Genomic DNA, 14814 nt, shown 5'->3' with positions numbered 1-14814 from the left:
CTGTGTACACAGTCACACACCAAGAGGACTCTGTGAATATTGTCTGTGTACACAGTCACACACCAAGAGGACTCTGTGAATATTGTCTGTGTACACAGTCACACACCAAGAGGACTCTGTGAATATTGTCTGTGTACACAGTCAAATCTATCTAATGTATCATTTGTTTATGGAACACAGAGATTAAAAGTAAGGAGGCCACATGTCTGTTTCAGTGTGTCTATGTGTGCCTGCACGTGTTACCGTAGCCTACCTGAACTCCATTGTGGGCGAAGAAGCACTTGGCGTCAGCCTCGGTTGCCAGGTTGAGGACGGTGGATTGATTCCAGCAGCGGGTCCTTCTCACCAGAAGAGCATAGGCCCTGTCTTCACTGTTAGAGTAGCACTCCCCAAACAGATCTGGCAACCCATACACACACACACCAGACTCAACACACTTACCAAGACTTCACACCATTCAAATTAGGCTTTTGTCTGTTTGTTATATAGGCATTGGTTGTATCTAGATTCTTATCTTGTGATGATCTCACTGTGCATTTTAACCCTAGGAGAATTTCCTAGGAAATAGATACTTTCAGGGAACATCTTTGTCTTCGTGGTATATTTCAACTAAGTCATGGTTTGTGATCCCAGAGCATTATGTCATTGCAGAGTGTGACGCTGCATGTTATATCCAGTGTGTGCGTGTGTGTGTGTGTGTGTGTGTGTGTGTGTCTGTGTGTGTGTGTGTGTGTGTGTGTGTGTGTGTGTGTGTGTGTGTGTGTGTGTGTGTGTGTGTGTGTGTGTGTGTGTGTGTGTGTGCATGTATGTGTGGTGCATGTGCCTACACGCTCCTCGTGTCTCTCACCTAGGGCAAACTGCTCATACTTGGCCTCCTTCATGCTGCGTGCTGACTCTGCCTCTGACTCCAGGCCAGACATCTCTTTCAGGATCTTACAACCAGCTAGAGCTGCTGCTACAGCCTCAGGACCCTGGACCACAGAGAGAGAGAGAGAGAGAGAGAGAGAGAGAGAGAGAGAGAGAGAGAGAGAGAAGGAGAGAGAGAGAGAGAGAGAGAGAGAGAGAGAGAGAGAGAGAGAGAGAGAGAGAGAGAAGGAGAGAGAGAGAGATACAGAGAGAGAGAGAGACAGAGAGAGAAACAGAGAGAGAGAGCAATACTTGAACAGAGCAATACTCAATCATGAGGCATCAGAGCTAAAGGAACTGAATACTATTAAGAAATGCTATAGATGGAAGGAAAGTATTGTGGATTTAACATACCAATTAGGATCTGGCTAAAAATACTTGAATCAGCTATAGAACCCATTGTCCTTTATGGTTGTGAGTTCTGAGGTCCGCTCACCAACCAAGAACTTGCAAAATGGGATAAATAGCAAATTGAGACTCTGCGTGCAGAATTCTGTAAAAATATCCTCTGTGAACAACGTAAAACACCAAATAATGCATGCAGAGCAGAATTAGGCCAATACCCACAAATTATCAAAATCCAGAAAAGAGACTTTAAATTCTACAACCACCTAAAATGGAGCTATTCCCAAACCTTCCATAGCAAAGCCATCACCTACCTGGAGAACCTGGAGAAGAGTCCCCTAATCAAACAGACCCCACAGAGCCCCAGGACAGCAACACAATTAGACCCAACCAAATCATGAGAAAACAAAAACATAATTACTTTACACATTGGTAAAAAACAGAGCAAATTAGAAATCTATTTGTCCCTAAACAGAGAGTACACAGTGGCAGAATACCTGATCACTGTGACTGACCCAAACTGTAGGAATGTTTTGACTATGTACAGACTCAGTGAGCATAGCCTTGCTATTGAGAAAGGCCGCTGTAGGCAGACATGGCTCTCAAGAGAAGACAGGCGATTTGCACACTGCCAACAAAAGGAGGTGCAAACTGAGCTGCACTTCCTAACCTCCTGCCAAATGTCTGACCATATTAGAGAGACATATTTCCCTCAAATTACACAGACCCACAAAGAATTTGAAAAACAAATCCAAATTTGAAAAACTCCTATATCTATTGGGTGAAATACCACAGTGTGCCATCACAGCAGTGAGATTTGTGACCTGTTGCCACAAGAAAAGGGCAACCAGTGAAGAACAAACACCATTGTAAATACAACCCATATTTATGTTTATTTATTTTCCTGTTTGCACTTTAACTATTTTTACATCGTTACAACACTGTATATATGTCACGCCCTGACCTTAGTTCCTTTTTATGTCTCTATTTTAGTTTGGTCAGGGCGTGAGTTGGGGTGGGCATTCTATGTTTTTGTTCTATGTTTTGTATTTCTGCTTTTGGCCTGGTATGGTTCCCAATCAGAGGCAGCTGTCAATCGTTGTCTCTGATTGAGAACCATACTTAGGCAGCCTGTTTTCCCACTATGGGTTGTGGGTAGTTGTTTTCTGTTTTGTGTTGCTGCACCTGACAGAACTGTTTCGTTTTCGTTTCACTCTCTTTGTTATTTTGTTTAGTGTTTCTGTTCCAATAAAATAACATGAACACTTACCACGCTGCGCATTGGGCCGATCCTTCATGCTCCTCGTCAGAAGAGGATGAAAACCGTTACAATATAGGCATAATACGACATTTGAAATGTCTCTATTCCTTTAGAGCTTTTGTGAGTGTAATGTTTACTGTTTTTTTATTGTTTATTATCTATTTCACTTGCTTTGGCAATGTAAACATACAGTTAAAGTTGGAAGTTAAAGTTAAAGTTGGCTGGTGTAACTGAGTCAGGTTTGTAGGCCTCCTTGCTCGCACACGCTTTCTCAGTTCTGTCCACAAATGTTCTGTGGGATTGAGGTCAGGGCTTTGTGATGACCACTCCAATACATTGACTTTGTTGTCCTTAAGCCATTTTGCCACAACTTTAGAAGTATGCTTGGGGTCATTGGCCATTTGGAAGACCCATTTGCGACCAAGCTTTAACTTCCTGACTGATGTCTTAAGATGTTGCTTCAATATATCCACATAATTTTCCCGCCTCATGATTCCATCTATTTTGTGAAGTGCACCAATCCATCCTGCAGCAAAGCACCCCCACAACATGATGCTGCCACCCCTGTGCTTCACGGTTGGGATGGTGTTCTTCGGCTTGCAAGCCTCCCTCTTTTCCCTCCAAACATAATGATGGTCATTATGCCCAAACAGTTCTATTTTTGTTTCATCAGACCAGAGGACATTTCTCCAAAAAGTACAATCTTTGTCCCCATGTGCAGTTGCAAACAGTAGTCTGGCTTCTTTGTGGCGGTTTTGGGGCAATGGCTTCTTCCTTGCTGAGCAGCCTTTCAGGTTATGTCGATATAGGACTCGTTTTACTATGGATATACAGTGGGGCAAAAAAATAGTTTTTTTCCCACCATAATTTGCAAATAAATTCATTAAAAAATCCTACAATGTGATTTTCTGGATTTTTTTTTTTCATTTTGTCTGTCATAGTTGAAGTGTGTACCTAAGATGAAAATTACAGGCCTCTCTCATCTTTTTAAGTGGGAGAACTTGCACAATTGGTGGCTGACTAAATACTTTTTTGCCCCACTGTAGATACTTTTGTACCTTGAAATACATCCACTGGTACACCTCCAATTGACTCAAATGATGTCAATTAGCCTACCAGAAGCTTCTAAAGCCATAAAACAGTAGATGTCCTAACCGACTTGCCAAAACAATAGTTTGTAAACGAGATATTTGTGGAGTGGTTGTAAAACAAGTTTTAATGGCTCTAACCTAAGTGTATGTAAACTTCCGATTTAAACTGTATGTTTCTCATCCCAATAAAGCCCTTTGATTTGTATTGAAATTGAGAGAGAGAGAGAGACTGACCATCCTTTTGTGAGTGTAATGTTCACTAATGTTTCCCTTGTTCATTTCCCTTTTGTTTATTGTCTATTCCATTTGCTTTGGCAATGTAAACATGTTTCCTATACCAATAAAGCCCTTTGCATTTAATTGAGAGAGACAGAGAGACGGGGGGGTACAGAGAGGGAATAGAGAGAGAGAATAGAGAATAGAGAGAGAGAGAGAGAGAGAGAGAGAGAGAGAGAGAGAGAGAGAGAGAGAGAGAGAGAGAGACTGACCACCCTTTTGTGAGTGTAATGTACACTAATGTTTCCCTTGTTTATTGTCTATTCCATTTGCTTTGGGTAAGTAAACATGTTTCCCATGCCAATAAAGCCCTTTGAATTGAATTGAGAGAGAGAGAGAGAGAGAGAGTGAGAGTGAGAGTGAGAGTGAGAGAGAGAGAGTGAGAGAGAGAGTGAGAGTGAGAGTCAGTGTGTGTGTGTGTGTGTGTTTGTCTGGCTGTAAATGTCTTAATGTGCAGTAAGTGTGTATGTTTGGTACTAAACTCCCTCTCACCACCACCCTGCTCAACACCATACTGATGATATCTACATTATCTTTTAAACTGCCTGTATTGACACTGGCCAGCAATAAAACCTACACTAACTACTGGGCTTGACCTTCATTTGAATAATCCTCCTGGAGATCAGAACTAACTCTCTGGGAGGGAGGGGACTGACCATGGCCCAGAAGTAGTTAGCCATCTGCTGCCGGTTCTGGAGAACAGCCCAGAGGAACAGGTCCCTCCAGGGGTGCTCACAGCGCTCCTCCAACTCAGCAAGGCTCTTCTGGTTGGTAATGAGACGGCCTGCCTTCTTGCCTGTCTTCTCCTGGAGACAACACACACACACACAGTGAGACACACACACTTAAGGATGAAGAAGAGTGAACTCTGACAGACACATAGAAATGCAGAGAAAAACGTGTCTCTGCTGGACATCTTGACATGGTTTCAATCTGTTCTTCAGAAAAGCCTTGGAATCTGTGAGGTTTTCCTTTCTCCAGCCACAATTCTGTGTTCAGCTGTGATCCATGAGGAACTTTCTGTGATTCATGAGGAACTATCTGTGATTCATGGGGAACTATCTGTGATCCATGAGGAACTATCTGTGATCCATGAGGAACTATCTGTGATTCATGAGGAACTATCTGTGATTCGTGAGGAACTATATGTGATCCCTGAGGAACTATCTGTGATTCATGAGGAACTATCTGTGATCCATGAGGAACTATCTGTGATCCATGAGGAACTATCTGTGATTCATGGGGAACTATCTGTGATCCATGAGGAACTATCTGTGATTCATGAGGAACTATCTGTGGTCCATGAGGAACTATCTGTGGTCCATGAGGAACTATCTGTGATTCATGAGGAACTATATGTGATTCATGAGGAACTATCTGTGATTCATGAGGAGCTATATGTGGTCCATGAGGAACTATCTGTGGTCCATGAGGAACTATCTGTGGTCCATGAGGAACTATCTGTGATTCATGATGTGATAAACTCACTCCGCGTTACCTCAGGAAGAGCCTACCCAGTACCCACCGTGGGCAGCTTCTGATAGAAGCCTTTACACGAGTCGTGCAGGAAGTCTTTCAGCACTTTGGACACCTCATGCAGGGTGAAGCGGGCCTTCCGGTCCCCGGACTCGGCCTTGTGGTGGTCATGAGGGGGTCCAGGGGTCCGTGTAGCCTTCAGTAGGAGCTGTTTCTCCTGGTGCTTCTTCAGGAGGAGGAGATGAAGGAGGCTCTTCTCTGACACGGAGCAGTAGAGCTCCTGCAGGCGGCCGTAGGTCAGGAACTCGCCCAGACACACGCCGTTGTCCACAAATAGACGCACAAAGTCGGGCTTGTCATTGACCAGCGCGTCCATCATCACCTCCTCCAGGTCACCTGCCTGCGAGGGTCAGTAGAAAGTGCTATATATTACTAATTTTGTAGTAAACTACCAATACAATTCCAATATTCTGTTTTACTAAGCAATATTTATGCTGCACATAGGCGTTTTACATTCCGTTATTATACTAAGGTAAGATATGTTTTTTAATGATCCTTGATGTGGCAGCAAATATATTACATAAACAATAATCAGCACTAGCAGTACAAAGTTCAGGACCAATAGGAGAGAGAGAATGAATGAAGGAGGGACATCTCATGCTGTCTTTCATTCTCACCGTCCACTCCACGTCCCCATTGAAGATGTGGCTCTTAGCGATGTCCACCCGGTTCCAGGCCACCGCCAACTTCAGCTCATCCAGGAAGTCCTGAGCTTCCTGACTCTGGCTCTTACAGGCTGCATGCCACACACAGGGCAACGGTTAAATGTTAGGGGTCAAAGGTTAGATGTTAGGGGTCAAAGGTTATGGGTTAACCCCCGTTCAGAAAGAAAGTTCATATCCATCAAAAACAGAATGAGCGTATTTATTTTCTATGTTGACGGATGGCTTCCAGTAACTCCTCAAACCTTCTTATATGGAGCATAATTGTAAATGTGTTGATCTTATGATGGATATCTTTCATCCGCTTCTATACAAGCCCTTTTTAGGATTGATGTAAGTGCTGTCAGCCGCAGTAGAAGCATTCCATCCAGTACCTTTGACCAAAGCTTTGAGGATGACTGTGTCCAGCTCAGAGCTCTCCTGCTCGGGGTCATGAACTGTCAGGAGGTGGCCGTTGTCCAGTATCTTCTGGATCTAAAGATCAGGAGGAAGTCAGTCATTCAACCTCTCTCTGCTCTCTCGCTCTGCTCTCTCGCTCTGCTCTCTCACTCTGCTCTCTCGCTCTGCTCTCTCTCTCTGCTCTCTCGCTCTGCTCTCTCTCCCTGCTCTCTGTCCCTGCTCTCTCACTCTGCTTTCTCGCTCTGCTCTCTCTCTCTGCTCTCTCGCTCTGCTCTCTCTCTCTGCTCTCTCTCTCTGCTCCTTACCAGCTTTGTCCAGTTAGTGATGTCAGTGCTGTGGTGCACGCTGGGAAAGGTGTCTAGCAGGAGCTCCTGCACGCTGTCCATGTCCCAGCAGCCCCGGTTCATCAGCGTGACCAGGATGTGGGCCACGCCCCCCGACCCCGCCAGTATCAGCCAGGGCATGGCGTTCCCTATGCCCTTATACATCCTCTGTACCCAGAGACAGAGGAAGACTGCTTACCCAAACAGCACACACAGCAATATAGAAACTATGGTAACACAGCTACAGTATAACGCAGTATGATGTGCTGGTAATTCACGCAGCAATATAGAAACTATGGTAACACAGCTACCGTATAACGCAGTATGATGTGCTGGTAATTCACGCAGCAATATAGAAACTATGGTAACACAGCTACAGTATAACACAGTATGATGTGCTGCTAATTCACTGTAAGATTTGGAATGTTTTTATTACTATCTCCAAATGATTCTGACTAAATAGACACTTTGGATCAATTGAAATGTTGCTATGGCAACATACTATATAATAGGCCTCGTCATATGAAATGTATACACGTTCATACATGCTTATGACAAGTAATATAATAACACATTATACTGAAAAGTATGACAAACCTGTAGGATCCGAGGTTCTCCGTGCACCAGGAGACACAGCACTGGGATCTCAAAGCTGCCTGCACCTGTAGCGAGGCAGAATATCAACAAGGGCCCTGGTTGTTCCTTAAAACCACTCATTAAAGTCAAAAAGAACCATTCGTCCTGAAGAAATACAAGTGCGCTGTGTCGAATATGACGCACAGTAAACATTAACAACCTTCAAATAAGTTGGGGGGGGGGGCAAGTAGCCTAGTGGTTGGAGCGTTGGGCCAGTGACCGAAAGGTTGCTGGATCTAATCCCCGAGCTGACAAGGTAAAACTGTCTGCCCCGTTCTGCCCCTGAACAAGGCAGTTAACCCACTGCTCCCTGGTAGACAGTCATTGTAAATAAGAATGTGTTCTGAACTGACCTGTCTAGTTAAATAAAGGTTAAAAGAAGAGTAAGTATGTTTAAGTTGAAGTAGGTTCACCTCCATAACCGGTGCGCTGCAGGGAGATATGCTTGAGCAGCTTGACCCTCATTTCGCTGGTGGCCCCGGGGCGCTGAGGGTCCTCCTCAACCAGGACAAAGTGGGAGTGGTTGCAGTCCAGGGAGTACACCGCCCCATGGGACAGGTCCTGGGGCTCCACCACGGCAGGCTGGTCTGGCTGCAGGAGGACACACGTCGGTCAGAGAACAGATTTCAGAGGAGCGCGTAACAACAACTCAGCAACTCACACACAGGCACACATATAGACGATTTACTGGGACCTCGTTGTCTCGTCTAATCACATGTTAAATGTAATCAACATCTACTCTGAACTCATGTGATCTTCTGCATGGATGTGTATGGAGACCTTAGCAGCAAGCAGAGCGTCTCTGTTGTGGATCATGTTCCAGGGAGCGATGCCGATGGCCACCACCTTGACCTTAGAGGAGGTGCTGGCCAGAGAGTGGTCACGGACAGCCTGGCCCAGGTGCTTGGTGATGCCGAAGCGAAGCCCGTTGGTCAGGATCCAGGCACCTGTGAGGTAGAGACATCATCTCACTTTGTCCAACATGCTCACTTTAGAGCAGGAAACTCAATGTAGCCCACGGTTATCTTAGTAAAAACAAAAGTGAATGTGTGTGTGTGTGTGTGTCTGTGTGTGTGTGTGTGTGTGTGTGTGTGTGTGTGTGCGTGTGTCCCACCTGTGCTCTGAGCAGCCTTGACCAGTCCTTTCCTCACGGTGTCCCTGAGCCAGGGTTTCATCTGAGCCAGCTCGTCTCCCCCCACCAGAGCCACCACCAGGTGTGGAGGGGCTAGTCCCCACTGCTCTGTCAGCATCTGGTAGATTAACACTGGATCTGTGGAGCTGTGAACCCTCACAAACTGGACAGAGAAGCACAGTGTGGTATTTACTGAGAGATGTACATGGTCAAAGAACATGTCCTCTTTCATATTTCTTTAATCTCCTTCTTGACTTGAAATAGTTTTGTAAAATGATGAGAAACATGGATAACTTGAGCTGAAATGACTGAGTGATATGCATTAATTATCAATCTGCATTGTTTTGATAATTCAGGCCATGTTAGTGCTGAAATGGAACACAGTCCTGCACAGAAATGGAACACAGTCCTGTACATACTGAAATGGAACACAGTCCTGCACATACTGAAATAGAACACAATCCTGCACATACTGAAATGGAACACAGTCCTGCACATACTGAAATGGAACACAGTCCTGCACATACTAAAATGGAACACAGTCCTGCACATACTGAAATGGAACACAGTCCTGCACATACTGAAATGAAACACAGTCCTGCACATACTGAAATAGAACACAATCCTGCACATACTGAAATGGAACACAGTCCTGCACATACTGAAATGGAACACAGTCCTGCACATACTGAAATAGAACACAGTCCTGCACATACTAAAATGAAACACAGTCCTGCACATACTGAAATGGAACACAGTCCTGCACATACTGAAATGGAACACAGTCCTGCACATACTGAAATGGAACACAGTCCTGCACATACTGAAATGGAACACAGTCCTGCACATACTAAAATGAAACACAGTCCTGCACATACTGAAATGGAACACAGTCCTGCACATACTGAAATGGAACACAGTCCTGCACATACTGAAATGGAACACAGTCCTGCACATACTAAAAAGGAACACAGTCCTGCACATACTGAAATGGAACACAGTTCTGCACATACTGAAATGGAACACAGTCCTGCACATACTGAAATGAAACACAGTCCTGCACATACTGAAATGGAACACAGTCCTGCACATACTGAAATGGAACACAGTCCTGCACATACTAAAATGGAACACAGTCCTGCACATACTGAAATGTAACACAGTCCTGCACATACTGAAATGGAACACAGTCCTGCACATACTGAAATGAAACACAGTCCTGCACATACTGAAATGGAACACAGTCCTGCACATACTGAAATGGAACACAGTCCTGCACATACTAAAATGGAACACAGTCCTGCACATACTGAAATGTAACACAGTCCTGCACATACTGAAATGGAACACAGTCCTGCACATACTGAAATGGAACACAGTCCTGCACATACTAAAATGGAACACAGTCCTGCACATACTGAAATGGAACACAGTCCTGCACATACTGAAATGGAACACAGTCCTGCACATACTGAAATGGAACACAGTCCTGCACATACTAAAATGGAACACAGTCCTGCACATACTGAAATGGAACACAGTCCTGCACATACTGAAATGGAACACAGTCCTGCACATACTAAAATGGAACACAGTCCTGCACATACTAAAATGTATCTCTCCAGGACCACAGTTTGTGATCACTGAACTGTCTCTTAAATAGGACCAATATGGATGGTGGTACGGAACAATTTCCAACTGTGGTTGTAACAGTGTTGCCATCTGGTTATAGCACCTTGTGGTTGTAACAGTGTTACCATCTGGTTATAGCACCTTGTGGTTGTAACAGTGTTACCATCTGGTTATAGCACCTTGCTGTTGTAGCAGTGTTACTTTGTGGTTGTAATAGTGTTGCCTTGTGGTTATAGCACCTTGTGGTTGTAGCAGTGTCACCTTGTGGTTGTAGCAGTGTTACTTTGTGGTTGTAATAGTGTTGCCTTGTGGTTATAGCACCTTGTGGTTGTAACAGTGTTGCCTTGTGGTTGTAACAGTGTTGCCTTGTGGTTGTAACAGTGTTACCTTGTGGTTGTAACAGTGTTGCCTTGTGGTTGTAACAGTGTTACCTTGTGGTTGTAACAGTGTTGCCTTGTGGTTGTAACAGTGTTACCTTGTGGTTGTAACAGTGTTACCTTGTGGTTGTAACAGTGTTACCTTGTGGTTGTAACAGTGTTACCTTTCCCCTTGTCCTACTGGTGCCAGTGAAGTCAATGTCCCCCACTCGTCCTGCAGCCCAGTGACCCCTCTCCTTGTCCCCTCTGCTAGCACCCCGGCCTCGGCCTTCAGCCACACTCTCCATGGCCTCGTCCAGCTGAGAGTAGCAACGGCAGGCCAACAGAGCACTGCCACAGCACAGACACATTAATACATACAGAATACACATTATACACATAGAAACAATGTACATCACATACAGTAGTATTTACAGTCCGGGTCATTCACAATCCACTATGACAAACAAACAAACACAAACCACTCCTACCTTCGCTCCAGTGACCACTCCAGTACATCCCCGCATCGTGGGCATCGTCTCTGCAGCGGTAGCGCCCCCTATAGACACAGCACCCATAGTGCACAACATGACTTTTACCCCACAGCCAGGTAAATCTAACCCAGAATCATTCACCAGTCACCCTGCTGCTGATGACAGGTGTGAGGCATCTCCAAGAGCTTAGACCTACAGTACCAGTACCCTGCTGCTGATGACAGGTGTGAGGCATCTCCAAGAGCTTAGACCTACAGTACCAGTCACCCTGCTGCTGATGACAGGTGTGAGGTTTCTCCAAGAGTTTAGACCTACAGTACCAGTCACACTGCTGCTGATGACAGGTGTGAGGCATCTCCAAGAGCTTAGACCTACAGTACCAGTCACCCTGCTGCTGATGACAGGTGTGAGGTTTCTCCACGAGTTTAGACCTACAGTACCAGTCACCCTGCTTCTGATGACAGGTGTGAGGTTTCTCCAAGAGTTTAGACCTACAGAACCAGTCAACAGTTTGGACACATCTACTCATTCAAGGGTTTTTCTTTATTTTTACTATTTTCTACATTGTAGAATAATAGTGAAGACATCAAAACTATGAAATAACACATATGGAATCATGTAGTAACCAACAAAGTGTTAAACAAATCAAAATATATTTATTTTACATTTGTACCAACTATATTCAAAGGAAAATGTAACTGCTGCACTATGTACCTTAATAGGACAGCTCTTATAAGGATGTGAATGAAAGGAGACTGGATGTTATCAGAGGGTGTTAGATGGACGGGGAGAGGAGGAGAGGTTAACCTCTGTGGCTCCTCTCCCTGTTGGGGCGGAGCTCGGCGGTCGTCGTCGCCGGCCTACTAGCTGCCACCGATCCATTGTTCCTTTTTCGTTTGTGTCTGTCTGTTTTTTCTTTACACCTGTGTCCTATTAGTTTATTTCGGGGGATTTATTAACCTTCACTGCCTGCTAGTCTTTGTGAGGGATTATTTTCTGTTGTTGCTCTGTTAGGGGTGCGTGTTTGCTCTGTTAGGGGTTTTCTTTCTCAGGGTCGTTGTACCGTTTTGGACTGTAATTAGGAGTAGCGGTTTCTCCTCCGTGTGTTGCGTTTATTCCCTGTGTGTGGCAACTTCGTTTGGGTGTGTTCCTCCACCTGTTGTCGTTGAATTGGGACTTCTAATAAACAATTGTGCTACTGGGACTTCCTTGCTCTCCTGCTCCTGACTCCTGCACCTCCCTCCTCTTAGGAGGCACGTAACAACCTCATTGGATGCGATGTTGGATACCAGAAAAGTTGCTCCATGTAACTGAAAGGGGTAGTTGGCTTTTATTTTTCTTCTCAATCGATGGATGCCACTCAGCTCAGGGCTGAGGGTTGGCTGTAAAATGAGATTAGACTGCTGCATTTAACCTATATTCTTCCCTAGACTGAGCTGAAGGTTGGCTGTAAAATGAGATTAGACTGCTACATTTAACCTATATTCTTCCCTAGACTGAGCTGAGGGTTGGCTGTCAGAGGAGATTAGACTGCTGGAAAAGAACCATAAAAGATTTGTCTCCTACTGGCAGCGATTAAGAATTTGCATCTGAGTCAACATTACTTGACGGTGCTCATTTGCCTGGGATGCCTGGTAAAAGATGATCATCAGAAATGGGAAGAGATTCGAGGCCCATGCCTGCACAGCAAAAACAAGCAGCTTCAGCTTGTTACTGTATTTGGCCTCACTGGCCACTGGCCAGTAAAATGTATTGGATCATGGCCAATAGTTTGGACAGGTTATGGGCAAAGATCCACCCCCCCAACTCATTTAATCCTCTACTGTAAACATTTAGGTTTTTCACCTCAAAAATATGTCATATTTCACCTCAAAAGTATTTCAAACTAGTATTTCACTGCATCTCAAACCTGATTCTGGGGTCCAGTCTTCCTCTCAGTCACTGTCCTCACTATCAGAGGTTATGTATGATATTGACCAAGCCCATCATTTTACATCAAATCTTTCATTGAGAATGATATTGCCCTGAAAAGTAGCCAAACTAGGCAACACAACAAAGTAGAGGTATGGCACAACGTTGCCCTAGGCAACACAAAGTAAGCTACCAAACGGTGTTGTGTTGTGTTGTCTGAGGGCACCGATGTGCAGTAGAGGATTAAGACGTACTGATGGCGTGCAGTTTGTCACAATCGCTTTTTAATGTAAAAGTGAGTCTGGTCTTATTTGAATGTGGGGCAGGAGGGACTGTGTGAGGGGAAAGGACCATTGTCCATGCAAACATAACATTTGCATGCAAGGTCAGGAAGAGTTCAAGTGACAACAAGTGAAGAGGGTGTGTGTGAGGGGGGGGGGGGGGGGTGGAGAGGGAATACGTGGGTGCATGTTTGTATACGTGTATGGTATGCTCCTCAGTATAGAGGCATGCAGGCTTGAGTCAGTGTGCCTGCTTCCTGTGTCCTGTATTGTGATTTCTGCTCCACTAGATTAGTGGGCTGTTATCACCAATAGTTTGACGAGGTAACATCAACCAACTCTACAGTCTCAGGAAGTATGATGCACACTACTTGTTTACAAATTAATGCTGAATTTTCTATGAGCTCAAGTGTTCTACCACTTTAATAATGAAACATATTTGGAAGGTAAGGTAGAGTACTGTTGACTTTTCTTTTAAAACTAGTCATTTATGTTAAGGCCCACAGGAAGTGTTGAATTAAACAATTTGTCCCACAGCTATTTGAGTATTACTGTTTAAACCCCCCAACAGGAATGAAAGCCACACACTGTAAGATGTGTTTACCATCAGAGTGGGTCCACTGACAGGAACAATATTCCAAGTGGCATTTCAAGACCTTTTCAAAAAGTAAATATAGCACTTGATTATATTCTATGATTATATACTACAGATAATATCCGTAGTGACATTCCACTAGACGAGAGCCACATTACACCATGAATCATATGATTACATGTCTACAAATCCCAAAGAAGAATGCAGTAGTGCATCCAAACTGTAAAAATGTATAATTTTCCGTCTCTGTAACAGGTTGTGAAATAATATTTCCAAGAACCAAATAAATGTCAGAGGAGGTGATTCTTAAAAGCTGAACACTTTATCACAGACACACATATAGAATAGTGCCTGCACACTCAAATGGAACAAATACATTAAAAAATGGTGACAAGTCAACAGACACGTTGGAGAGATTGGTCAACCTGTTCAACAGTGCCTCATAAAATGTGATCCACTTACAGTCGCTAACATAGTTACTTACCAGAGGCGTGTCTTGTCTCTCTGGCATGGCTGTGGTCTAATGTGCAGTCAGCTTCACTCCAGTCACCGATCTCTGTCCTGGGGAAAGTGACACCAGGTGAGCCCTTGGAGACTCCAGGAAGCAGCAGGGTAGGTAAGCCACGCCCTGGCCTTCCTCTGACCAATCACAGCCTCCAATGACCTCCATTATCTTTGGGTCATTATCTGCACCACCAGTGCACCTGTACAGGAGTCCCATCAGAACAATGTGATACACATGGCTACACTACAGGGAATTATTCAATGGGCTAGAATGCAGCAACTGATAACTGATATAATACAGCAACTGATAACTGATATAATACAACAACTGATAACTGATATAATACAATAACTGATATAATACAATAACTGATAACTGATATAATACAATAACTGATAACTGATATAATACAATAATTGATATAATACAATAACTGATATAATACAACAACTGATAACTGATATAATACAATA

At 44.2% G+C, this 14814-nt stretch overlaps 1 protein-coding gene across 1 annotated transcript in view; it reads right to left on the bottom strand.

The window, feature by feature from the left end:
* Positions 1 to 14375, bottom strand: part of LOC139411698 (transient receptor potential cation channel, subfamily M, member 5) — a 39808-nt gene extending 25433 nt beyond the window's left edge. Inside the window, exons 1-14 of the mRNA XM_071158339.1 lie at positions 14321 to 14375; positions 11047 to 11114; positions 10741 to 10906; positions 8550 to 8730; positions 8216 to 8382; positions 7849 to 8026; positions 7397 to 7461; positions 6782 to 6967; positions 6452 to 6551; positions 6033 to 6151; positions 5405 to 5755; positions 4536 to 4685; positions 848 to 971; positions 254 to 399 (exon numbers count right to left, since the gene is read on the bottom strand). Of these exons, the coding sequence (XP_071014440.1) occupies positions 254 to 399; positions 848 to 971; positions 4536 to 4685; positions 5405 to 5755; positions 6033 to 6151; positions 6452 to 6551; positions 6782 to 6967; positions 7397 to 7461; positions 7849 to 8026; positions 8216 to 8382; positions 8550 to 8730; positions 10741 to 10906; positions 11047 to 11114; positions 14321 to 14347 (2028 nt within the window). The 5' untranslated portion in view covers positions 14348 to 14375. The remainder of the gene's footprint in view (positions 1 to 253; positions 400 to 847; positions 972 to 4535; positions 4686 to 5404; positions 5756 to 6032; positions 6152 to 6451; positions 6552 to 6781; positions 6968 to 7396; positions 7462 to 7848; positions 8027 to 8215; positions 8383 to 8549; positions 8731 to 10740; positions 10907 to 11046; positions 11115 to 14320) is intronic.
* Positions 14376 to 14814: the final 439 nt, after the last annotated feature.

The sequence above is a fragment of the Oncorhynchus clarkii genome, chromosome 6, assembly GCF_045791955.1.
Source record: "Oncorhynchus clarkii lewisi isolate Uvic-CL-2024 chromosome 6, UVic_Ocla_1.0, whole genome shotgun sequence".
Classification (NCBI taxonomy): domain Eukaryota; kingdom Metazoa; phylum Chordata; class Actinopteri; order Salmoniformes; family Salmonidae; genus Oncorhynchus; species Oncorhynchus clarkii.
The sequence above is the reverse complement of the archived record's forward strand: the minus strand, read 5'-3'. Positions and strand labels throughout refer to the sequence as shown.